The sequence below is a fragment of the Trachypithecus francoisi genome, unplaced genomic scaffold (genome assembly GCF_009764315.1).
Source record: "Trachypithecus francoisi isolate TF-2019V2 unplaced genomic scaffold, Tfra_2.0 Lachesis_group14, whole genome shotgun sequence".
Classification (NCBI taxonomy): Eukaryota; Metazoa; Chordata; class Mammalia; order Primates; family Cercopithecidae; genus Trachypithecus; species Trachypithecus francoisi.
The window spans coordinates 36886493-36912113 of record NW_022681459.1 but is presented as its reverse complement, the minus strand read 5'-3'; the positions used below and the strand labels follow the sequence as shown (position 1 = coordinate 36912113).

General features: G+C 42.1%; 2 protein-coding genes across 8 annotated transcripts in view; one reads left to right on the top strand and one right to left on the bottom strand.

Annotated features, from left to right (window-relative positions):
- HMGXB4 (HMG-box containing 4) overlaps positions 1-25621 on the bottom strand; it is a 41725-nt gene that overhangs the window by 8790 nt on the left and 7314 nt on the right. For 6 of the 7 annotated variants that reach the window (XM_033232751.1, XM_033232752.1, XM_033232750.1 and 3 more), the window contains 3 exons: positions 24077-25032; positions 3437-3518; positions 1148-1212 (listed from right to left, as the gene is read on the bottom strand). In XM_033232751.1, the coding sequence (XP_033088642.1) occupies positions 1148-1212; positions 3437-3518; positions 24077-24964 (1035 nt within the window). In that variant the 5' untranslated portion in view covers positions 24965-25032. Of the gene's footprint in view, positions 1-233; positions 686-1010; positions 1213-3436; positions 3519-24076; positions 25033-25621 lie in introns of those variants that run through there. The other variant, XM_033232753.1, reaches the window with a different exon arrangement.
- Positions 9329-10144, top strand: LOC117095933 (CD302 antigen-like). The gene has a single exon (XM_033232754.1). It carries the CDS (start codon positions 9359-9361, stop codon positions 10055-10057), a length of 699 nt encoding a protein of 232 aa, XP_033088645.1. The 5' UTR covers positions 9329-9358; the 3' UTR covers positions 10058-10144.

Here is a 25621-nt window from a genome sequence, read left to right as displayed (position 1 = left end):
CAATGATTCAGATATGACTGGTTTTTGTTTTTTTTTGAGATGGAGGTTTGCTCTTGTTGCCCAAGCTGGAGTACAATGGCGAGATCTTGGCTCACTGCAACCTCTGCCTCCGGGGTTCAAGCGATTCTCCTGCCTCAGCCTCGCGAGTAGCTGGGATTACAGGCATGCGCCACCAAGCCTGGCTAATTTTTTGTATTTTTAGTAGAAACAGGGTTTCGCCATGTTGGCCAGGTTGGTCTTGAACTCCTGACCTCAGGTGATCCACCCGCCTCAGCCTCCCAAAGTGCTGGAATTACAGGCGTGAACCACCGTGCCCAGTCCAGATATGACTGTTTATCAGTGTCTTACTAGCTTCTTGATAGTAGGGTACATTATTTGGTAATAGTTGATGAGGATAATGACCTTGAACCTGGTTACCTAGTAAGCACATTCTCATGTTTTTATTGTCTGCAGTGACTGCTAAGTGGATAACTTTCCTCAGTTCTCAGACCATGACTGATTACTAGGTGTTTTCAGTCAACGGCTCTGATTTTATAATTTAACACTTTAGTTATGCCTTAACTTAGATCATCTTTTGGCTCAAATGTAACACTGTTGGAAAAAACTAGACCAGGTTAGAAAAGACAGCCTTGCTATAGCTAAATCCTCATGTACAGTGAACTGGCACTAACAGTGTTAATGTCCTCTGCTAAACCATTTTCTTTTTTTTTTTTTTTCTTTTTTTTTTTTTTGAGACGGAGTCTCGCTCTGTCGCCCAGGCTGGAGTGCAGTGGCGCAATCTCGGCTCACTGCAAGCTCCGCCTCCCGGGTTCCCGCCATTCTCCCGCCTCAGCCTCCGAGTAGCTGGGACTACAGGTGCCTGCCACCTCGCCAGGCTAGTTTTTTGTATTTTTTAGTAGAGACGGGGTTCACCGTGTTAGCCAGGAGGGTCTCGATCTCCTGACCTCGTGATCCACCCGCCTCGGCCTCCCAAAGTGCTGGGATTACAGGCTTGAGCCACCGCGCCCGGCCTGCTAAACCATTTTCTATTGATTTGTAATTTTCTTTGCTATTTTCAGTGCTGTGTGGCTGGCTGGTCTATGGAAGAATTAGGTATTTTGGAAGGCAAGAAGCACTGAAAAATATGTTTATAAGAAAGTGTACTTACCAGTTTGTCTTTTTCTGGCAATTGCTTCCACACCTCAGCCAGTTTTTTACTAAGTTCCCCAAAATCTGGCATAAAAGAGTAAAACACTCAATACAGTAAAGGGTTAGCTATTAACAAAACAGAAGATTGGTGAGAGCGAAAACTGTGAAAAGGGTTTTGAAGGTCAGATTTAAATATTGCAAGATTTTCTGAGAAAACCAACCCCAATCCCATCGGTTTTCTTTGATTTTTTTCTATAGGGAAGGGGATGTTTTGATGGTCACAAGACAGTTTCAACGCCTAACCCATCTACTCCCTAGGGATTTACTCCTTAAGCATCTTTCTAGTGTCTTTTTTTGAGACTGAGTCTGGCTCTGTTGCTCAGGCTGGAGTGCAGTGATGTGATAATGGTTCACAGCACCCTCAACCACCTGGGCTCAAACCACCCTCTCACCTCTACCCCCCAAGTAGCTGGGACCACAAGCACAGGCTACCACACCTAGCTAATTATTTATTTATTTATTTATTTTTTTTTGAGATGGAGTCTCGCTCTGTCGCCTAGGCTGGAGTGAAGTGGAGAGTGATCTTGACTCACTGCAACCTCTGCCTCCTGCGTTCAAGCGATTCTTCTGCCTCAGCCTCCAGAGTATCTGGGATTACAGGTGTGCACCAAAATGCTCGGCTAATTTTTGTATTTTTAGTAGAGACAGGGTTTCACCATGTTGGCCAGGCTGCTCTTGAACTCATGATCTCATGTAATCCACCCACCTCGGCCTCCCAAAGTGTTGGGATTACAGGCATGAGCCACCGCGACCGGCTATTTTTTTAAATTATTATTTGTAGAGATGAGGTCTCATTATGTTGCCCAAGTTGGTCTCAAACTCCTGGGCTCCAGCAATTCTCCTACTTCAGCCTCCCAAAGTGCTGAGATTATAGGCATGAGCCACTGCATCCTCCCTCTGGTTTCTTTAATTTGATCCCACAATACAAGGCCTATCAACTTAGGTTAAAAAATATGTGTAGAATTTGAAAAAAGATGCTAGGTTTTTACCAAATTTCTGAACAATTAGAACCAAAGAAGGATTTCCCTAGAGCAGCTCAGAAGCAATCCTCTAGATGTGTAATCTTACCCTTCCACTATGTAACAGTTTTATGCTTTATAAAGCATATTCATGTGTGCCTCACTGCAGCCTTTTGGAGTTGATAGGGCAGCGATTTTACACATTAGGCAAATGAAATCTGTAGCGGTTAAGTGACGTGTGTCTCACCTCATTAACTTCTTTTTTTTTTTTTTTTTTTTTTTTTTTTTTTTTTTTTTTTTTTTGAGGCGGAGTCTCGCTCTGTCGCCCGGACTGGAGTGCAGTGGCCGGATCTCAGCTCACTGCAAGCTCCGCCTCCCGGGTTCACGCCATTCTCCTGCCTCAGCCTCCCGAGTAGCTGGGACTACAGGCGCCCGCCACTTCGCCCGGCTAGTTTTTGTATTTTTAGTAGAGATGGGGTTTCACCGTGTTAGCCAGTATGGTCTCGATCTCCTGACCTCGTGATCCGCCCGTCTCGGCCTCCCAACTCATTAACTTCTAATACAGAGACAAATACAGACGGTCCCAGGCCTATGATGGTTTGACTTTTGATTTTTCAATTTTATGAGAATGCAAAAGCAATATGTACTCAGTAAAAACTGTACTTCTAGTACCCATACAACCATTCTGTTTTTCACTTTCAGTACAGTATTCAATACATTACACAAGATATTCAACACTTTATTATAAAACAGGCTTTGTGTTAAATGACTTTGCTCAAGTGTAGGCAAATGTAAGTGTCCTGAGCACATTTAAGGCCCACCTTAAATGTGTTCTGTAGGCTAGGTGTATTAAATGCATTTTTGACTTACAGTATTTTCAACTTTCAATGGGTTTATCGGGATGTAACACTATCGTAAGTTGAAGAGCATCTTTACAACAATATAATACAAGACATCTCATTACAACTTTATATCCAAGGGCAGTTTAAAGAAAAGGCCAATTGTAGAATCTTGGAAATAAACAATTGTATATTTTTTGTGCATTTATGTATGTGCTTTATAATATTTATTTTTACGTAGGTTCCCACCTTATCAGTTTAAGAGATATGTATAGAAAGTTCATCTCTTTTACAGATCAGGTAAACTAAGGTAAAATCTAAAGTGATTTGCAGAGCTGAGGAAAGAAACAAGATTATCTATGCTCTAATGCTACAGGAAGAAGAAATTAACTGCACTGCTTCAAAATATAAATGGAAAGCAAAAGCGCTACAGATCAGCAAAGTTCTTACCTATACCTGGATGGTCAGCTACAATGGTCACGCGATACTCTTTACAGAACACCTGGTAGGCCGACATGTTCTTCTTTTTTGGCTAGTGCCACATAGAAGATACAACAGGGTAAGACTTGATTAGAACCCAAGTTTAGTAACCCTGAATCCACAGTAATAAAATAGGTTACCTAAACTTTTTCATCAAGGGAAGAGTTCCAAACTACTAACCAGCTTTCCTAAACAGGATAATAATTTTTTTTTTTTTTTTGAGATGGAGTCTCGCTCTGTCGCCTAGGCTGGAGTGCAGTGGCGCAATCTTGGCTCACTGTAACCTCCCCTCCTGGGTTCAAGCGATTCTTCTGCCTCAGCCTTCCAAGTAGCTGAGATTACAGGTGCTGAGATTACAGGTGCCCACCACCACGCCTGGCTAATTTTTATATTTTTACTAGAGATGGGGTTTCACCAGGTTGGCCAGGCTGTTCTCGAACTCCTGACCTCAGGTGATGCGCCCACCTCGGCCTCCCAAAGTGCTGGGATTACAGGCGTGAGCCACCGTGCCTGGCCATGAAAATACATTTTTAATCCATGTTACTTACAATTCAGAGATGAACACCAGTTTTAATTTTAGTAGGTAAAAACCACATGCTAAATTATTTGTAAAGACCTTCCTTCTCCCTATATACAATCCCATGTTACATATTTCTTTCATAATTCAGTGTTAAGAAAATCTTTATCACTCCTGGGGTATCTATTTCTCTCATCTTTGAAAATCTGAACCGTATAATTTCCTTTTAAACTCTGGAGCCAGAAATGCAAGAGCCAAATCTATGTTCTTTTTGCTTCTCTGGTTTTGATTTCATATCTTGTAATTTCCATCATCCTGCTTTTATTGTCATTTGTAGCTTCTCATTATTGGACTGTTCACATTCTTTGGGTTCAAGGTAAGAAGTGAATAAATAACTGAAGACAATTCTTTGGTAGTCACTGTCAGATGAAATGTCTTCACTTCAACAAACTGCTCTGTACTACCTGAGGCATGTTTGTTCTTCACTATATTCTGACCTAATGCCAAAAGGAATATATGGTTTTTGAGAAACAAAATCAAATTATTTTTAAAATCAGTTCAACAAGAGACATATAAAACAGAAGATTATATTTCTATGCATTCCATTTTACAATTATACATGGTCTAAGGGGAAAAAGTTAAAAAAAAATTTTTTTTTTTATTAAAGTTCTAGGGTACATGTGCATAACGTGCAGGTTTGTTACATATGTATACTTGTGCCATGTTGGTGTGCTGCACCCATCAACTCGTCAGCACCCATCAATTCATCATTTATATCAGGTATAACTCCCAATGCAATCCCTCCCCCCTCCCAAGTTTTTTCTATCTAGAAAGAGACATACAATTAGATTCATCTATCCAAATTTCTCATTGTAAGGATGGGGAAAAATAAAGTCAGAGAAACTGTAACTTGCTGAGGGTACCATCACTAAGCTAGTAGTAACACTAGACCCTGGCAGTTATAACCACAACCCAGGTAGCCCTGACTTTCAGGGCCATGCATTATGGGCCCAAGAAAGAACATATGTTGCTCCCCTACAGAAAAAGTTAGCTATTTAAGGTAAAGAAAGGGTTATCACTTAATAATCTTAATCTAACAAACAAATATTTTCAGTATGGCTTTCCGCAAAAACTCATCTGGAAGCATCAAAATGTGATTCTCAGTCTTTCATCTATTCCTAGTCCTTTCTGGCCCTACAGTTATTAAAATGACATGAATGTGGCCAGGCACGGTGGTTCATGCCTGTAATCCCAACATTTTGGGAGGCCGAGGCGGGCGGATCACGAGGTCAGGAGATCAAGACCATCCTGGCTAACATGGTGAAACCTCGTCTCTACTAAAAATACAAAAAATTAGCCGGCGCGCTGGCAGGCACCTGTAGTCCCAGCTACTCGGGAGGCTGAGGCAGGAGAATGGTGTGAACTGAGCAGGTGGAGCTTACAGGGAGTCAAGATTGTGCCACTGCACTCCAGCCTGGGCGACAGAGTGAGACTCCGCTTGGAAAAAAAAATGACGTGAGTGTTTGGTGCTTTAAACGCCCTTGGGAGCTTTTGTTTGCCTTAAGAGTGAGATTTTGGGACGAAAACTAAACCAGTCACACAGTCCTGTCTCATAACCTCAGAGTTGTATCTTGCTTTAAACAAAGCTCGATCGTGCACTCTGCCTAGCCCCCTTAGTTCTTCATGTTGTTCCCACAAAATAACGACCCTCAAGGGACAAAGACTGACTGAGGCTGATGGCAGTAAAAAGCTCATGTGATGACTCTGACTTTAATTCCAAAAGCAATTCTGAAATCATTTGATGAATGGAAATATTTCTAGAACACTTTCTAAGGTAACTGCTTTGAATAAGATTGCACTTATTTGAGATAAAATTTGTGGTATGTTTGTTAAATTTCATACTAATCTTTTAATCATGGCTTATCTATATGCCTGACATTTACTAGAATACATGATGAAAGAATAATTTGTGGAAGTCTATACGCTGCCAAATCTTTCCCAACTGTACAATCAATCTCACTGCTAAATACTGAGAACATTAGAAAATACATATGCTTGAGAGATTTCATAGCTTGTTTGGCCATATTATAAAACTTACAAGGAAGGCATTTAACAACGTTTTCTCAAACACAATATAATACCGTAAAAGGTTAATGTTCCTATCCTATAAGGCTATCCATAGCTGTCACACTAATCACAATTCTTGGCTAATATACTATAGATTCAAATTCACATACTGAAGAAAAAGGTTTCCTTCATAACTCTTATAAAGGACTTTATTCAATTATGTAGAAAACAGATTAGCGTTTATTGAGTACCTGTGCTTGGTGGTGGTATAGCAAGTAGTTAGGAGGATAAGCTTTTGAAGACTAGATCTAATTTTTTTTTATTTTTTATTTTTTTTTATTTTGAGGCGGAGTCTCGCTCTGTCGCCCGGACTGGAGTGCAGTGGCCAGATCTCAGCTCACTGCAAGCTCCGCCCCCCGGGTTTACGCCATTCTCCTGCCTCAGCCTCCCGAGTAGCTGGGACTACAGGCGCCCGCCACCTCGCCCAGCTAGTTTTTGTATTTTTAGTAGAGACGGGGTTTCACCGTGTTAGCCAGGATGGTCTCGATCTCCTGACCTCGTGATCCGCCCGTCTCGGCCTCCCAAAGTGCTGGGATTACAGGCTTGAGCCACCGCGCCCGGCCAGACTAGATCTAATTATAAGGAAGTTAAGCTGCATAAAATAGTGGAAAACACATGAAATTTACAGTTTAAAGACCCACAATCTTGTCTCATTTTCGCCATATACTAATTATTTGATCCTGAATAAAACACATGGGAAGTGGACAGCTTTTCTAATAAGTGATATTAAAAGTATTTCAATGGCAATGAAGGAAAAGCAGAGACTAAGATTTCAAAGGTAGTAGAAAAAAAGTAACCCATTAAAGTATTCTACTATTCATGTATTAATAATATTTACTTAGTATCCATATGTGCCAGACACTGGGAATACAGATAAAGATCAGATGTAGAATCTAACAAATGAGGCAGTTAAATATGTCATTGTAATAAAACACAGTGCTATTACAGGGAAAGCATTTGGTGCTATGGGAACATGTAGTAGGAGTGCGTTCCCAAGTTAGGGAGTCAAAGAAAGCCTTCTGGAGGAAGTGACATTTAATCTAAACCAGAGAGATGGGTAGAAGTAGGCAGATGAAGGGTGGTTAAGAGTGTTCTAGGCAGAGGAAACAGCACGGGGGCACATTTATCAAAGAAGAGAGAGGTAAGAGACGATGTTAGAGAAGCAGGCAGAGCCCATCAACCGAGGCCATGTAACCCATATTAAAATGTATGAATTCTGTCTGGAAGAAGCCATTCAAGTATTTTAAGCAGGAAGTTATACAGTCAGGGTTACACTTAAGGACTATGGAGAACAAACTGGAGAAGAACAAGAGCAAAGGCAGGAAGACCAATCAGGAGGCTGCTGCAGGAGTGCGGGGAAGGGATGAATGATCACGACCCACAGTCAAGACGTGGGTTGGGAGAAAAGCAAATAAACTGGGAAGGAGGAAGATGTGACAGGATTTATTAGAGATAGTGTGGCAAAAATGGCTTTGAAGATCAGCAAATCTGCGTTAGAATCCTGACCATGCTATTTACTAGTTACGTGAATTGCTTCATTTTCGTGACATTTCGTTTCCCTACAAGTAAAACTTGGATAACACCATTTAACTCAAAGGTGGGAATTACTCCATTGGTGTGCGGCACTTCAATAGGTACTCAATGTTATTTCTGTGGTAAGCAGAATTATAAGATGGCCCCCAAGACCCCTTCTCCTGGGTTTGCATTCCCATAAGGGTGGGCAGGACATGGTCATGTCATGTTATATGGCAAGGGGATTGTGCAGATGCACTTAAGGTCTCTAGTGAGTTGACTCTGAGTTAGTCAAAAGGGAGATTATCCTGACTGGGCCTGACCGTAGCAGGTGAGCACATAAAAGAGATAAGAAGCCCAGCGAACTGTTCTGAAGACATCAACTGATTCTAAAGTTTATATGAAGAGGCCACAGACCCAGAATGGACAACACAGTATTGAAGAACAAAGTTGGAGGACTGACACTACCCTACTTCAATATTACTACGAAGCTACAATAACCAAGACAGTGTGGCACTGGCGAAAGAATACACAAATACATCAATGGAACAAAATAGAGGGCCTAGAAACAAACCTACCTAAATAAAGTCAATGAATCTTTGACAAAGGAGCAAGGACAATATAATGAAGAAAAGACAGTATTTTCAACAAAAGATGCTGGGACAATTGGATATCCACGTGCCAAAAAAAAAAAAAAAAAAAAGGAATCTAGACACAGACCTTACCCCCTTCACAAATTAACTCAAAATAAGTCTCAGACCTAAATGTAAAGTACAAAACTATAAAACTCCCAGATGGTAACACAGATGATCTTGAGCTTGGCAATTACCTTCCAGAAACAGAAACCAAAGACATAATCCATGAAAGAAGGTACTGATAAACTGGGATTCATTAAAATTAAAAACTTCTGCCGGGCGCGGTGGCTCACGCCTGTAATCCCAGCACTTTGGGAGGCCAAGGCGGGAGGATCACGAGGTCAGGAGATCAAGACCATCCTGGCGAACACAGTGAAACCCCGTCTCTACTAAAAATACAAAAAATTAGCCGGGCGAGGTGGCGGCGCCTGTAGTCGCAGCTACTTGGGAGGCTGAGGCAGGAGAATGGCGGGAACCCGGGAGGCGGAGCTTGCAGTGAGCGGAGATCCTGCCACTGCACTCCAGCCTGGGTAGCAGAGCGAGACTCCGTCTCAAAAAAAAAAAAAAAAAAAAAAATAAAAACTTCTGCTCTGCAAAAGACACTTAAGAAAATGAAAAGACAATCCACAGACTGTGAGAAAATATTTACAAGGGGCATAGCTGATAAATAACTATTATCCAAAAATCTCTTTTTTTTTAAGACAAGATCTCACTCTGTCTTGCAGGCTGGAGTGCGTGGTGTGATCATAGCCCACTACAGTCTTGAATTCCTGGATTCAACTGATTCCCCGGCTTCAGCCTCCTGAGTGGTTAAGACTACGAGTGCGTGCCACCATGCCTGACTTTTTTTTTTTTTTTTTTTTTGTAGAGATGCAGTCTTGCTATGTTGCCACAGTGAGACTCCAACTCCACAAAAAATTAAAAAATTAGCTGGGTGTGGTGGTGTGTGCTTGTAGCTCCAGCCACTCAGGAGGCCGAGGTGGGATAATCGATTGAGCTCAGGAGTTCGAGGCTGTAGTGAGCTAGGATTGCACCTCTGCACTCCAGCCTGGGTGACAGAGTGAGACCCCATCTTAAAAAAAATAACATTGACCCGCCGTCATGCCCCTGGCCGCACCGCCCGCGCTCCTGCTGCCGCTGCTGGGGCTCGCCGCTGCTGCCGTCGCGGACTGTCCTTCATCTACTTGGATTCAGTTCCAAGACAGTTGCTACATTTTTCTCCAAGAAGCCATCAAAGTAGAAAGCATAGAGGATGTCAGAAATCAGTGTACTGACCATGGAGCAGACATGATAAGCATACATAATGAAGAAGAAAATGCTTTTATATTGGATACTTTGAAAAAGCAATGGAAAGGCTCAGATGATACCCTACTAGGCATGTTTTATGACACAGATGATGCGAGTTTCAAGTGGTTTGATAATTCAAATATGACATTTGATAAGTGGACAGACCAAGATGATGGGGAGGATTTAATTGACACCTGTGCTTTTCTGCACATCAAGACAGGTGAATGGGAAAAAGGAAATTGTGAAGTTTTTTTTGTGGAAGGAACACTATGCAAAACAGCTATTCCATACAAAAGGAAATATTTATCAGATAACCATATTTTAATATCAGCTTTGGTGATTGCTAACACAGTAATTTTGACAGTTTTGGGAGCAATCATTTGGTTCCTGTACAAAAAACATTCTGATTCTCGTTTCACCACAGTTTTTTCAACTGCACCCCAATCACCTTATAATGAAGACTGTGTTTTGGTAGTTGGAGAAGAAAATGAATATCCTGTTCAATTTGAGTAAGTTTTTGGTAATCTTGCACTAAGACATCAACAAAATGCCCTGGCAGAGATTCTTGGGAAAAATTTTAATATAAAACTTGACATTGGATTAAAAAAAATAATAATAATAATATTAAAAAAATACATAAAATTTAAAAGCCCCAGACCCCAGGTGGTAGTTTGGAAGGGGCTTAATGACATTTCTTGGGTAGACTCATTCCTAAGAATATTCAGTCACTCATTCTTTGAGGCAAGAAATATTGAAGGTATTGGGGACTCAATGGCAAATGAGACAGACCCAGATCCTTGTCCGAATGGGGCTGAGATCCCATGGTACAGCCACTTTGGAAAACAGTTTGGTGGTTCTCAGAAAACTAAATGTTCTTAACATATAATCTATCAGCTGTGCTCCTTGGTATTCACCCAAAGGGAGGTGAAAACTGATGTCCACACAAAAACCTGCACTTGGAAGTTTATAGCAGCTTCATTCATAATTGCCAAAACTTGACAGCAACCAAGACACCCTACAATCAGTGAATGAATAAACTGTAGTACTATATCTAGACAATGGAATATTATTCAGTGCTAAAAGGAAAAAAAGAAAGGTGTTGAGCCATGGAAAGACATGGAGGGAATTTAAGTACATATTACTAAGTGCAAGAAGCCAATCTGAAAAGGCCAGATACTGTATGATTCCAACTATGTGGCATTCTGGAAAAGGCAAAACTATGGAGACAGTACAAAGTTCAGTGGCTGCCAGGGAGGTAATGAATAGGTGGACCACAGGATTTTTAGAGCAGTGAAAATACTCTGCCTGAGACTGTAATGGCAGATACATGTCATGATACATTTGTCCAAACCCAAAGAATGGACAACACCAGGAGGGAGCCCCAGTGTAAACTATGGACTCTGGGTGATAATAATGTGTCAGTGTAGGTTCATCAGTTGTAACAAATGTACTAGTCTGGTGGGGGATGCTGATAGTGTGGAAGGCTGTGCACGTGTGGGATGGGGGATATATGGGTTACCTCTGTACTTTCCTCTCAATTTTGTTGTTAACCTAAAGCTGCTGCTGCTGCAAAAAAATAAAATCTTGAAAGAGTTTCCTGAACAAATTTCACATGAATAGAAACCACACTGGCTGGGCGCGGTGGCTCACACCTGTAATCCCAGCACTTTGGGAGGCCAAGGTGGGTGGATCACCTGAGGTCAGCAGTTCAAGACCAGCCTGGCCAACATGGTGAAACCCCATCTCTTCTAAAAACAGAAAAATTAGCCAGGCATGGTGGCACGTGCCTGTAGTCCCAGCTACTCGGGAGGCTGAGGCATGAGAATCACTTGAACCTGGGAGGCGGAGGTTGCAGTGAGCTGAGATGGTGCCATTGCACTCCAGTCTGGGCAACATAAGTAAAAGTGTCTCAAAACAAAAACAAAAACAAAACAACCCCCCCCCCCACATCAAACCAACATTAAGAAACACAGAAACAAAATGAGACAAGAAGGCATGACAGTCTCTGACTGGTCTCGAATTTTTAGAAAACAAATTGCCTTGAGTCCTACAACTATAAGGGACTGAAAGTGGCCAACAACTTGAATGAGCTTGAACCTTGGAAGAGAACCCAGCTCTAGTGGACACCTTGATTTCAGTCTTGTGAGACCCTGAGCAGAGAACCCAGTTGAGTCCTCCAGGAGGACTTTGATCTACACAACTGTGAGATAGTAAATGGATATTGTTTTAAACTGTTAAGCTTGTGATAACTTGTTATGCCACAAGAGAAAACTAATATGAATTCTTTTCTATTCCCTGTGCATTTTCCAAAATGGCCGTTGTGGCACCCAAAAAGCCAACACAAGCTTTTTAAAAAATAAAAATTGTGGTGAAGGAGGATAGGGTGAAATCATTTGACCTTTATCAGACAAATAGCATCAAGTCCTTTATTTTAAAATTTTTCACTGAAACAGCAAACCAAACTAAAAATACTAAATTTTAGTATTCTTCTGGTGAAGCCAGTTCTGTTTAGAGATGATAAAGCAGTATATTGTGGGTACTGGATCTCATTTATTAATTTAGTATCAGCTTTTTATCTCCTAATGTCTTAAGTGTTTTAAGGATCCTCTCTTTCAAATCCTCCTTTATTGGGCCTAAGATACAATGGAGAGGCACCACCTGCACACCCAAACACGGACACACGCTCGCACATGAGTTCATGTAAGGGGTACTCGTGGCCATTTGGCGGGGTGTGGGTTAATTAGTCTGGGTGTTCCACCTGCCACTCATTCCACTCTAAGAACCTATACCTGAAGTGAGTGGGACAGGAGATATAAATCTATTCTCCCCAGATAGTTTCTGTGTCTCTCTCAGTGTGGGCAACTCACTACACAAGTGTGATTCTGATGTTTGTAGCTAAGGTAATTTAAAAAATGGAGTAAAATCGTGGTTCCTGAACAAGGCCAATGACTTCATCTGGTGGTGGAGAGAAAAATCTAGCTGCACTGGAATGACGTTCTGTTGAACTGAGACTCTGTCAGCCTTCAATGTGGAGCCTTCCTAAAGGATTTTCAAGGGAAACTCTGACTACTTACACTGTTCGCTTTACAAGCTGACTTAAAACCTAACCACTGTGTAAGATGCAACTCTAGTTTGTGGACCTAAAGTTCAGATTTCAAACTTAAGGGTTAAAAATTTTCCATGGTACATTTTTATGAATTAAAAATATACAAATAAAGAATGATCTCTATAAATACAAAACATTTCCATGAGATTCCAAATGCAAGATCAGTAATTCCACTCTAAATTTTCTCATGAAAGAAAACATACAGGATGGCAAGTAGATTACAGCTGGGATACACAAAAGCTTCTTTAATGAATAAAATGTTAGTATTTTAAAATCCTGGATACTTTATTATTAGTAGCAAATTACTTGCAACAAGTCCACTTTATAAATACATGTGACTCATGAAGTTACCGTTTTACTGCCAGGATCTCCTTTTAAATATTTGATGAGGTATGTCACAGTATCAAGAATATTAAAAAAGCAACTTCTTTTTAAGTAACGGGGTCTCGCTATGTCACCCAGGATGGAGTGCAGTGGCTCATTATAGCTCACTGCAGCCTTGAATGGGTTTAAGTGATCTTCCTGCCTTGGCCTCCCAAAACTCTGGGATTACAGTTGTGTGCCACTGCTCCTGGCCCAAAATGCAACTTCTTAATACTCTTCATAAAGTGTCCTGCTTAACTCTTTTGGGTCATAGAACTCCAAGAACCTGATGAAAAATCTTTCCTCATAATTCTAGTTTAAGATCCTATTTTATTTTTTATTTATTTATTTATTTTTTTGAGACAGAGTCTGGCTCTGTCGCCCAGGCTGGAGTGCGGTGGCCGGATCTCAGCTCACTGCAAGCTCCGCCTCCCAGGTTCAGGCCATTCTCCTGCCTCCGCCTCCCAAGTAGCTGGGACTACAGGCGCCCGCCTCGTCGCCCAGCTAGTTTTTTGTATTCTTTAGTAGAGACGGGGTTTCACCGTATTAGCCAGGATGGTCTCGATCTCCTGACCTTGTGATCCGCCCATCTCGGCCTCCCAAAGTGCTGGGATTACAGGCTTGAGCCACCGCGCCTGGCCTCTTTTTTTTTTTTTTGAGACGGAGTCTTGCTCTGTTGCCCAGGCTGGAGTGCAGTGGCCGGATCTCAGCTCACTGCAAGCTCCGCCTCCCGGGTTTATGCCATTCTCCTGCCTCAGCCTCCCGAGTAGCTGGGACTACAGGCGCCCGCCACCTCGCCCAGCTAGTTTTTTTGTATTTTTTGGTAGAGACGGGGTTTCACCGTGTTAGCCAGGATGGTTTCAATCTCCTGACCTCATGATCCGCCCGCCTCGGCCTCCCAAAGTGCTGGGATTACAGGCTTGAGCCACCGCGCCTGGCCCTGCTTATGATCCTTAAAGGTGAAATTTGGTGGCTGGGTGCGGTAGCTCATGCCTGTAATCCTGGCACTTTGGGAGGCCGAGGAGGGCAGATCACCTGAGGTTAGGAGTTCAAGACCAGCCTTGGCCAAGGTGTTGAAACCGTTTCCACTAAAAAGACAAAAATTAGCTGGGTGTGGTGGCCAGCACCTGTAATTCCAGCTACCTGGGAGGGTGAGGCAGGAGAATCACTTAAACCCAGGAGGCGGAGGTTGTAGTGAGCTGAGATCGCACCACTGCACTACAGCGTGGGTGACAAGAACAAAACTGCGTCTCAAAAAAGAAAAAAAAAAGAAAAGAAAAGAAAAGAAAGAAAAAAAAGGAAAGAAAGAAAGAAGGAAAGAAAGAAAGAAATTTGGTGATGTTAATACTACGTAGGAGCCACTGTTACAAGACATTTACCCATAGAAATTCCCTTAAACCTCATAACAACCCTATGAAGTAAGTTCCATCATTCCTGCCAGTGTAAAAATGAAGAAAGTGAGATCCAGACTCACAACTCCATGGAGTGGTAGGGCAACTAAACACAGACAGCCTGGCTTCGGAGCCTGGACTTGTAACCATTTTACCATCTGATGCTCTTCTGAACTAACTTGACTGACATACCCAAATCTGATCTGGCTAAAAGGAAAACTAGCAGGTAAGTAAGGTTTCCATGCCAAAGTTTTTATTTTAACTACATTGAATGAAAATCTTTCCACATGTACTCTATACTTCCACTATCTCTCATACCACATCAATGAATATAATTTAACCACTTTCTGTATATTGAAATGAGCATGGCTCTTGTAGTCAGAAAAACCTGGGTTCTAATTCCTGTTCTGCCACTAACAGGTATGTCCTGGGGCATGCTATTTCATTTATTTAAGCTGATTTCTGTGAAACTGAGATGACAATACCTACACCTCATTGGGTTCTTGTGAAAATTCAGTGATATGCAGTAGATAAAAAAACTAGTGCAGTGCCTAGAACATACGGGAACTCTACATGTACAGCTGTTAGGATTGTGCTTTGCCAATTCCTACTCAGTTCTCCTGCCCCTTCCTAGAAGGCCAGTCTGGCAATTCTTCCTGCCTTCTACATACCTTTTGCTGGCTTCGCTTCAGTCATATCAACTTCCTGGGTTTCTCTAAACATCCTGTGCCCTCTGGTATCTCAGGGCCTTCACAAATATTTTCCATTCCGTAACTGAGGTGCCTACTCCTATTTTCCACCTGATAATTCCTACTTGGCCTTAAGATTTGGTTCCTATGACAGCTCTCCCAGGAAGCCAGCCATTCCGGGCTTTCCTTGCACTCTCTCAGTACTCCGCCCATGCCTCTGTTGAGGTTTAACACACCAAGTCCTTCGCAACCTCTTTTACTAGACTGAAAGCTCTTTGAGAGCAGACACTGTATCTTCATCTTTGTGTCCTTACCACCTGGCAGGATGTAAGAGCAGAGTAAATATGTACTATTGAATAGCAAAGTTTCAGAACTGTGCGTGAAGAGGCCAAGTGTGTATTCATGTGTAGGACCTCATCTGATTTCCACAACATCCTTGTAAGTGAAGTAGGCTGGGTGCTAGCTCCCCATTTTAAGCATAAAGGAACAGAGGCACAGAGGTCACAGGACTCACCTCACTGGTCCTTCTCCAGTGATGATGAAGCTCTCCAATGAGCTGCAGGTTTTGTAACATCTGCTTTTGCCCCTTAGAGGCCCTGTTTTCTTTCTGGTTCTTAACTATTTTCCAAATATGTGATGTAACCACAGAGTTTGGTTCCTAAAGGTGGGAGGCTGTATTAAGGTAGGGTATTATATGCATAAAACATAGTCTCTTTGCTTAGTCTAATATGTGAAATGAGTGGCTGAAATGTTTTCAAATATATTTTGTGCTTTTGAAGAACTTAAGATGTAAGCGAAAGTAACTGTGACAGCTGACATTTACTAAGCCACGCCCTGTGCTAAGCATGTTGCATGTACCACCTAATTTAATCTAACCCCAATTTACAAATGAGCAGAAGTGAGAAAGCAATCTCAGGAGAACAGACCTAGTAAGTAGCAGACCAGAGTAAGAATCCAAGTCTGCTGAATCTGAGTCAAAGATGTATCATGGCACCAAGTAACCATGTCTTAAAGTTGTGGAAAGGCATGTGGCATAGTGGAGAGATTACAGCTTCTTCCCCTGTCAGTGGGGCAAATGATACTACTTATTAATCAAGAGTGGTAACATTCAGAAAATGCCTAGGAGAGCCTGGCACCTAGTGGCCACTCAGTAAATGGTAGTGACTACTTTCTACCATTTATTGTTGCTGTTACTTAGCCTCAGGTTTGCCAGAGAGAGAACTAATGTAATAGCATCACAAGTCTAGTTATGTTTCAAACTTTTGTTTATTAGTAGATCAACAATGTCTGGGTGTATCAGACATTAGGCTACCTGGCCCAGTCTTAGGTTTAGAGAAAATGTGCATATTTTGGAAACATACAGATAACTAAAGGTGTGTCTCTGAAATGGCAACATTATGGGATTTTAATTAATTAATTAATTAATTTATTTTGAGACGGAGTCTCGCTCTGTCACCCAGGCTGGAGTGCAGTGGCATGATCTCAGCTCACTGCAACCTCCGCCTCCTGGGTTCAAGCGATTCTCCTGCCTCAGACTCCTGAGTAGCTGGGATTACAGGCGCGTGCCACCACGCTTGGCTAATTTTTGTATTTTTGGTAGACACGGGGTTTCACCATGTTGGTCAGGCTAGTCATGAACTCCTGACGTCATGATCCCACCCACCTTGGCCTCCCGAAGTGCTGGAGTATAGGTGTTAGCCACCGCACCTGGCTATTAAGTGACAAAAAATGGGCTTTTATTTGGGGTAAAACCAAAAGTAAGGTATATTTAAAATGTAACTGTATCCTGCTCCTCCTATTTATTTATTTATTTATTTTGAGATGGAGTCTCTCTCTGTCGCCCAGGCTGGAGTGCAGTGGCCGGATCTCGGCTCAGTGCAAGCTCCGCCTCCCGGGTTCACGCCATTCTCCTGCCTCAGCCTCCCGAGTAGCTGGGACTACAGGCGCCCGCCACCTCGCCTGGCTAGTTTTTTTGTATTTTTTAGTAGAGACGGGGTTTCACTGTGTTAGCCAGGATGGTCTCCATCTCCTGACCTCGTGATCCACCCGTCTCAGCCTCCCAAAGTGCTCGGATTACAGGCTTGCTGTTCCAACAAAAGGCTTCCAATCCAATGAGATGATTTTTAGTGGGAAATTATCAAGATATTACCACACGATTTCTCTACTCTTCCTTAGAAAGCAGGACTCAAAACCAGTAAAACCAACCAACCAACCAAACAACAAAAACCACCTCCGAAACAACTGAAAGGCTACTTTCACCCAGGAAATAGTGCAATTTCCCTTCTTTGTGCCGGTACAAATTCTCCAGTAAGAGCCCGCCGCTGCTACGTTCACTTCCACTGCTCACTCTTTCCTCAACCCCAATCCAGTTCCATTCCTACCTGCTGCACTGGAACTCCTTGGCCTCTCTAGCATGAGATCAGTCTACTCTTGAAACTGTCTTTCTCCTGCCTTCGGTGTTTCTCCTCCAACATAGCTGTTCTATAACATTCTGCTCTGAGCTCAGTTTCCTCTTATCCATTTACCTATTCCATTGATCACACATGAACAACCCAATTTCTCACCCAAGTTCCAGCCAAATTCTAGGTCTTGAACTTCCATTGCCACTGAGATGATTAGAGTATTTACTGAATGCTCACTAATGTGCTGAGCATTGTGCAAAGACAAAGTTCTCCAATGTTATTGGTTCACAGTGCTTATATGGGTTTTCAATGTGGTAGTTGCTTTTTAGCTCTAGAGCGCACACATTTGGCTTTGAAAAGATACGGCACTACTGAAAAGAATGTAACATACATCGTTGAAACTGGGGGGAATTACTTTGAACTAGTAGTTCATAAGGTATCTGAGAGATGTCAAGTATTGCTGTTTGTCTCAAAATGTATTTAAAATATCAAGCATTATCCTGGTGAGTCTGATGTCGCATCCCAGAGCACCTTGGTACACCGAGGTCCTAAACATTTTTGCATGTATTGCCTCATTTAATCCTCACAACCCTAGGAGGTAAGTCTGTTTTATCCTCAACTTAGAATTGTTCTGTAACTTATCCAACATCACACTGTTTCTAAGTGGTCAAATAGAGCCAGGAATTGGACTCAGGTGGGCTCCACGCCTATGCTCTCAACCACTTAGCTATGCTGAATCTCCTGATCTAAATCTAACTTATCCTCTCCCAAAACCAGCTATTCTTCTCACCTTCTCTATTTTTATTAGAGTCCTGATCCTAGAATCGAAGGTAGAAGGGGCCCGCAGAGGCCTGTGGCATTTCTACCAGTTGTTTCTCCAGTCTCTGTTCACTGTAGGTTGAAGAAACACTGCTCCTAAATCATTCTTTTCTATCTCTGGGTGAACTTCGTCCCTGACTTTTTATTTATTTTTTTGAGACAGAGTCTTGTCGTATTGCCCAGCTAGCTGTGAACTCCTGGGTTCAAGTAATCCCCCTGCCTCCCTCTCCTAAGTAGCTGAAACTCAGGTGTTTGCCACCATGCCTGGTTAATTAAAAAAAAAAAAAAATTAAGAGCTAGAGTCTTGCTGTATCACCTAGGTTGGTCTCAAACTCGTGGACTCAGGTGATCCTCCCACCTCAGCCTTCCAAGTAGCTGGGATTACAGGTGCATGCCATTGCGCCTGCTTGTCCCTGACTTTTATACAGTTCTTTTCTACACTGAAACACAACCCAGGAAAATATATTTTTAAACAACTTTACAGGAATTTTTATGCACAAATGAGGTTTAAAAACTGCAGTATATACACTATAAATATTTGTTGGACAAATAAATGATTAAATTCAGATTATGACTACTCCAGATTTTTTGGACAGCCACAATCAAATATTAACTCTTAATAAGGTTTTTGCTATAAATTAAAATTCATTTTTCACTAGCAACTGCTAGCCACATGGGCAAATTATAGATAAGTAAGTCCTTAACTTTGAAGAGCTTATTATTTTTCCAACGTATCTAGGTTCAAAGCTGAAGAGATATTTCTTAGACTCATTTATATTTCTGGCTTCCCAGATACAAGCCCACTAGGTCAGCAGTCCCCAGCCTTTTTGGCACCAGGGACCAGTTTCATGGAAAACAATTTTTCCATGGACCTGGGGCAGGGGCAGGGGTGGAGTTTAGGATGATTCAAGTGCACTACATTATGCACTTTATTTCTATTATTATAACATTGTAACATATAATGAAATAATTATACAACTTACCATCATATAGAATCAGTGGGAGCCCTAAGCTTGTTTTCCTCCAAATAGATGGTCCCATCTGGGGGTGATGGGAGACAGTGACAGATCATCAGGCATTAGATTCTCATAAGGAGCCTTTTGGGGTTTGTGACAGGGTAGAGCGTGACAGGGTTTGTGCTCCTATGAGAATTGAATGCTCCTGCTGATCTGACAGGAGGTGGAGTTCAGGCAGTAATATGAGCGATGGGAGTGGCTCTAAATACAGATGAAGCCTCTATGGCTTGTCCGCTGCTCACCTCCTGCTAGGTGGCCTGGTTCCTAACAGGTTATGTACGGCTACTGGTCTGTGGTCTGGGGATTGGGGACCCCTGCTCTAGGTAGATCTTGTCAATTTTTCCTTCAGAGCCTCTCCTGAATCGATCTCAATTTTATTTCTCTCAAGCTTTTTTTTTTTAAATTCTTTTTTAAAGAGACAGGGTCTTGCTCTGTCAACCAGATTAGAGTGCAGTGGCACAATCAAAACTCACAGAAGCTTGGAACTTCTGGGTTCAAGTGATCCTCCCACTTCCACCTCAGGAGTAGCTGGGACTCCAGTCATACGTCACCACACCTGGATCTTGCTAGATTGCCCAGGCCAGTATTGAACTCTCGGACTCAAGCAATCCTCCTGTCTCTTAGGTTTTTATTACTAACCTTCTGGACTATAATAACTCTCTTGGTTAAAGTCTCTCCCTAGTCTAATCCACCTTGTACAACTCTTATCATTTTATTCTTATCATTTAGATCATAACTAAACCTTGCTTATAAACCCCATACTGCCCGCTGCCAAGTCCTTTATTTTGGCATTTAAGATTCTCTACAATTTGCTCCCGACCTACCTTTTCAGTACTATGTTTTCATCCACACATTCACTCATTTGACATATACTTACAAAGTGCTTACTAAGGACATTGAGGAGTTGAAGATACTATAAGGTGGTAAAGGAGCTTATGTTCTGCCCCAAGCAGACAGCACTGCAAAGTTAAAGAAATTGGGTGTAGCCCCTTCTATGAATTCTATTTTGTTTGAGACGGAGTCTCACTCTGTCGCCCAGGCTGGAGTATAGTGGCACAATCTTGGCTCACTGCAGCCTCCGCCTCCCAAGTTCAAGCAATTCTCCTGCCTCTGCCTCCACAGCAGCTGAAATTACAGGCGCATGCCACCACACCCAGCTAATTTTTGTATTTTTAGTAGAAATGGGGTTTCACCATGTTGGCCAGGCTGGTCTCAAACTCCTGACCTCAAATGATCTACCTGCCTCCGCTTCCCAAACTGCTGGGATTACAGGTGTGAGCCACTGCACCAGCTCCTTGTATGAATTCTAAGAACCAGTCTTCCCTTATAGTCTTTAGTAAAGGAAACAGAATATGTACAAAGATAATGCCAATCAATACAAGGAAGAAAATAAGTGCAATAAGACAGCAAGGTAATATGAGAGTTTAGATGTTAACTCTAATGGGGGGTGTTCAGGATGTCTTAGAAGAGGTGGCATTTGATTAGGTCTTGCAAAGAGGGCAGAGCTTCAATATGTAAGAAGAGGAAGGTCACTGTAAAAAATGAGCAAAGGAATAGAGATAAGAATGTATGGGAAACAAGTCTGATTTCCACACAGTGTATGCACAATAGACTAATAAGAGGTAAAGCTGAAAAGGGAGGATTAGGCTAAATCCAGACACTTAATGAATGCTTGGCCAAGGTTTGAACTTACCTGATATTTACTCCTTTGACAAGTATTTACCGACTGTCTACAATAGGCCAGATGGCAGGTTAAACACTAGGGATAGCAAGACAGACGTGGTCCTGGTCCTCTTGGAGCTTAGAGTCTACCATAAAAGCAGTAAGAATCCACTGAAGATGCAGAACACAGGAGTGCCATCATCAAGGTGCTACTTAAGATTAAGATTACTCTGGCATCAATGTGTGAGATTAACTGCACGGTAGAAGAATAAAAAAACAAAACAAGGCCACTTATTACAGTAAGTTTAGAAAGGAATGAGGCCTAAGACAGTGGCAGTGGTAATGGAGGAGGTAAAGGCTTGAAAGATATTAAGGAGGAAGACCATCAAGCTTAATATTTGTGCAGAAATAGTTGGAAGGGAGCAGGGAAGGGGGAAATGTAAAAGTGAACCATGAGACTGGAAAAGAATCCGAACAGTTGTTGGCTCGGGGATTGGGGATGGATTGGAGAGGGGTATGAGAGAGTTCTCTGGGATGATGGTTATGTCTGTATCTTGACAGAGGCTTCACCACACAGGTGAGTGCATCTATCAAAACTCATCATATACTCAATATCTATGCATTTCACCATATGTAAATTTTATCTTTATGTTTTTGAGACCGAGTCTCGCGCTGTCGCCCAGGCTGGAGTGCAGTGGCATGATCTTGGCTCACTGCAGCACCTGCCTCCCGGGTTCAAGCTATTCTCCTGCCTCAGCCTCCCTATATGTACATTTCATATTTACAAATTCCTGAAAACAAATATTAAACTCAAGTTAATGATATGTAGGCTGAAGTGTTTAGGGGTGAAGTGTATGTTACCTGCAATTTACTTTGAAATACATTAAGAAAGATAACATGGACTGGTGGATTAAAAGATGGGCAGATATATGATAAAGCAAAAAGAAAATATTAACTGTAAACTCCTGGTGGAGAATATGCAGTTTTCATTATACAATTCTTTCAATCCTTTTTGTTTGAAAAATTTCATAATAAAATGTTGAGAAAAGCGATAAGCATTCAGTTTTGAGTTTGGGTTGACTGGTGGGATACTGGCAATACGGAAGATGTAGGTAGGTTATGTCCATTAGTGACATAAGGGTTTGAGGTACCCAAGGCATTCGAGTAGAAATATTTACCAGGCAGCTGGAATTGCACAGGTAGAGTTATTTTACTCTGCTGCTTCCTGAACATCTCTCTGCCTCCATGTGTCCACATCCACTGAAAACTTTCCCTTCTTCAAGCTTTCCCTGACTACCCTGTGCTTGGACATTCAGCATTGGATGATGAGTTCATGGCATTATCACGTCACTAGACTGGAAATTCTTAGGATAAACAGAATCTTATAAAGAACACATAGTGTTTATTTCATAAAGCAATTTTCAAATAAACAACTGAATAAAACCTGACTTAGTATTGGAATATCCAGGTCTTTATGTTCACACAGATTCCTGGCTCTGAGGTAGAGTCCTGTTTTTTCTGAGACAGATATAAACAGATATGTGTATATATATATGTATATACATACCAATAGATATAAACAGATATAGATCTATAGAGAGACATAAACAGATAGATATAAACAGACTTTCTTAAAAGGCACCCTTTACAGCAGAGAATTCCCATTCCCAGATTCTTTTTTTTTGAGACAGGGAGTCTCACTCAGCTGTCCAGGCTGGAGTTGCAGTGGCAACATTATAGCTCACTGTAGCCTCCACCTCTGGGCTTAAACAATCCTCTCACCTCAATCTCCTGAGTAGCTGGGACTATACATGTGCACCCCCACACCAGGCTAATTTTTGTGTTTTTTTTGTAGAGACTGGGTTTCGCTATGTTGCCCAGGCTAGTCCCAAACTCTTGGGCTCAAGTGATCCACCTGCCTCAGCCTCCCAAAGTGCTGGGATTACAGGTGTGAGCCACCACACCCAGCCCCAGATTCTTAACATATTTGATTTTCTCGTTCTTAGTAGCTTTTCTTCCAGATTTTCACATTGCATTTTGCAGAACTACAAATAAAAAAAGAAACCTTTAATGACATAGTTATGAGACCCTAAAGTTCACTGCTAGAAATTGTTGAATTGTGAGGAAAGAAATCAAACCAAGGTGACTGATTTATCATTCCTCTCTCTCTAATCAGCAGTGAGCTCCCTAAAGTCAACAACTATGTCCTGCTTGTTTTTTTACTTCCTGGTACTATCTACACCATTGAGCTTGGCATACAGTAAGCACTCAGTAAAATAACATACATTCGACACTGAAAAGAATACCAGAAAGTAGCCAACACCAGCTGGTGGAAAGTCATTAGCTATTCTGTTAACTTGATTGCTCAGTGTTCTACCAATTTTGATAGTCTATTTTTCAAAATGAACTCAAAGAACACCTTTTGACATCTCCCAACTGCCCTAAGCAGACAGTGATGCTAAGTGAAAGAAACTGGGTTTAGTTCCTTCTATGAATTCTAAGAACTAGTTGGAATAAGCCACAGTGTAACTAAACCGATTCCTGGCACAATGGGAGAAAAACTCTATTAAGAAACCCTAGGCCGGGCATGGTGGCTCATGCCTATAATCCTAGCACTTTGGGAGGCAGAGGTGGGGGGATCACTTGAGGTCAGGAGTTTGAGACCAGCCTGGCCGACATGGTGAAACCTCGTCTCTACTAAAAATACGAAAAAAAAAAAAAAATTAGTCGGGTGTGGTGGTGGGAGCCTGTAATTTCAGCTACTTGGGAGGGTGAGGCATGAACCTGGGAGGAGGAGGTTGCAGTGAGCCCAGATTGCACCACTGCACTCCAGCCTGGGCAACAGAGTGAGATTCCATCTCAAAAAAAACCAGATAAATAAAAGAAAAAAAAGATTGCTCCTATTTTTGTATCAGACAGACTGGGGCACTGGTAATATTTTATACTTTATATCATTCCAACATATCCCCCAAATGTGCTTAATTCCCAATGGTTTACCTCAACTGCTTAACTTAAAAGTCCATTGACTATCCAGGAAGAACCTGCTTCATCTCTTATCCCCACCACACTTAAAAGATGCTTTACCTTTTCTCCTCTCTCTCTCTCTCTGTCCTTCTCTTCTTTTTTCTTTTTTTTCTCACTATGCCCATCTGTGTGGAGGCCAGGAAGTGGCGGGGGAGGTGCTGCTGCTCCAGCGTATGGGATGCTGGGAGGAGGGCCAGATGTCACTGTGACCTCTCCCACTGGCAGAGCAGAAAGTCCTGAACTTCTCTTGGATTTGGAGTGTCGCTTCTCTTTATGCTTCTCCTTGTCTTTCTTCTTTTTGCTCTTCTTTGACTTCTTTTTCTTCTTGATTTCCCGGTAAGAATCATCTATCACTAACTCCCCAGCCTCTAGTTCCCCACCAGAGGATGAGTCTGATTCTACCAGAATAGGTTCAAGCCCTGAAAGATCAAGGTTACCACTGTGGGACTCTGGGAACTGGGAGGCATCAGACCCACAGCCTTCAGGGCCAGGAGATGAATGTGGGTCTGAGGATGACTTGTGCTTTTTCCGGGCTGTTTTCAGAAAGCTCTGTAACTCATGTCCTAGGAGTAAAGCACCCTGCTCATCCCGAGCTGATTTCTTTGAGGATTTTTTCACAGTTGCTTGTTGAGAGGGATACTGAAAAGACTCCTCATCAACAGAGCTGCTTCCCTTCTCCTTTGGTGAGAGAATAAGTTTCATTTTTAAACCATCAGGCTCCCGAAGGGTCAATGTCTCTGTGTTCACATACAGAGGCTTCATTTTTTTGGATTTGTGGGAGGCACCATCCTCCAGGGGTAGTTCCCCACTGCTTCCACTGACTTTCTTCCTGTGGTGCTCCTTTTTACTCTCCGAATGGCTTGAAGAGCCAGAGGATTTCTCCCCAGTCTTTTTGGAGGGCTTGGAGCTTGCTGCCAGTGGGGAAGTGATAGCTTTCAACAGGTCCATAGCTGTATCGGTAGACTGTGGGCTGGACTTTTTCTTTTTCTTCTGTGACGATTCCAAAGACGAAATGTCTAGAAATAATCAGGAGAAGTACTGTCAATATGATGGGAAGCAACTTCTAACAAGCTTCCTCTCTCATCAAAAGCACCTAGCTAACATGACAAAGAGGCTAACAGGAATGATCTGAAGGGAGACCCTTTAACTGATTCCTAACATTAAGAAATGATGCCCTTGTGCTTCTTGGCTTGGTAGATTCTGCCTCTGACCCTGGACACAGTTATTGCCACTAAAGTTGTTTCTCTTCACTGAGTCTTCAGAAGCAATCAAAGAGCACATACCCAGAAGAACTGACTATAGCTGTGGGATTATGGGAAGTTAACAATTCAGAAGAACTGACTATAGCTGTGGGATTATGGGAAGTTAACAATTCAGAAGAACTGACTATAGCTGTGGGATTATGGGAAGTTAACAATTCAGAGTGCAGACAGAATATCATTTGTTTCTGTGTTCAGGACAAACCCATACTGGGAAAAGTTGAGTCTCATCAGCTATGTGCATAACACAGCTAAGAAAACTGGTTCTGTGAGTGGATATACACTGGTTGAGAAGTGACCCACAGGTGCAGGCCAGAGGACTACATATGGCAAAAGGGATGCTAGA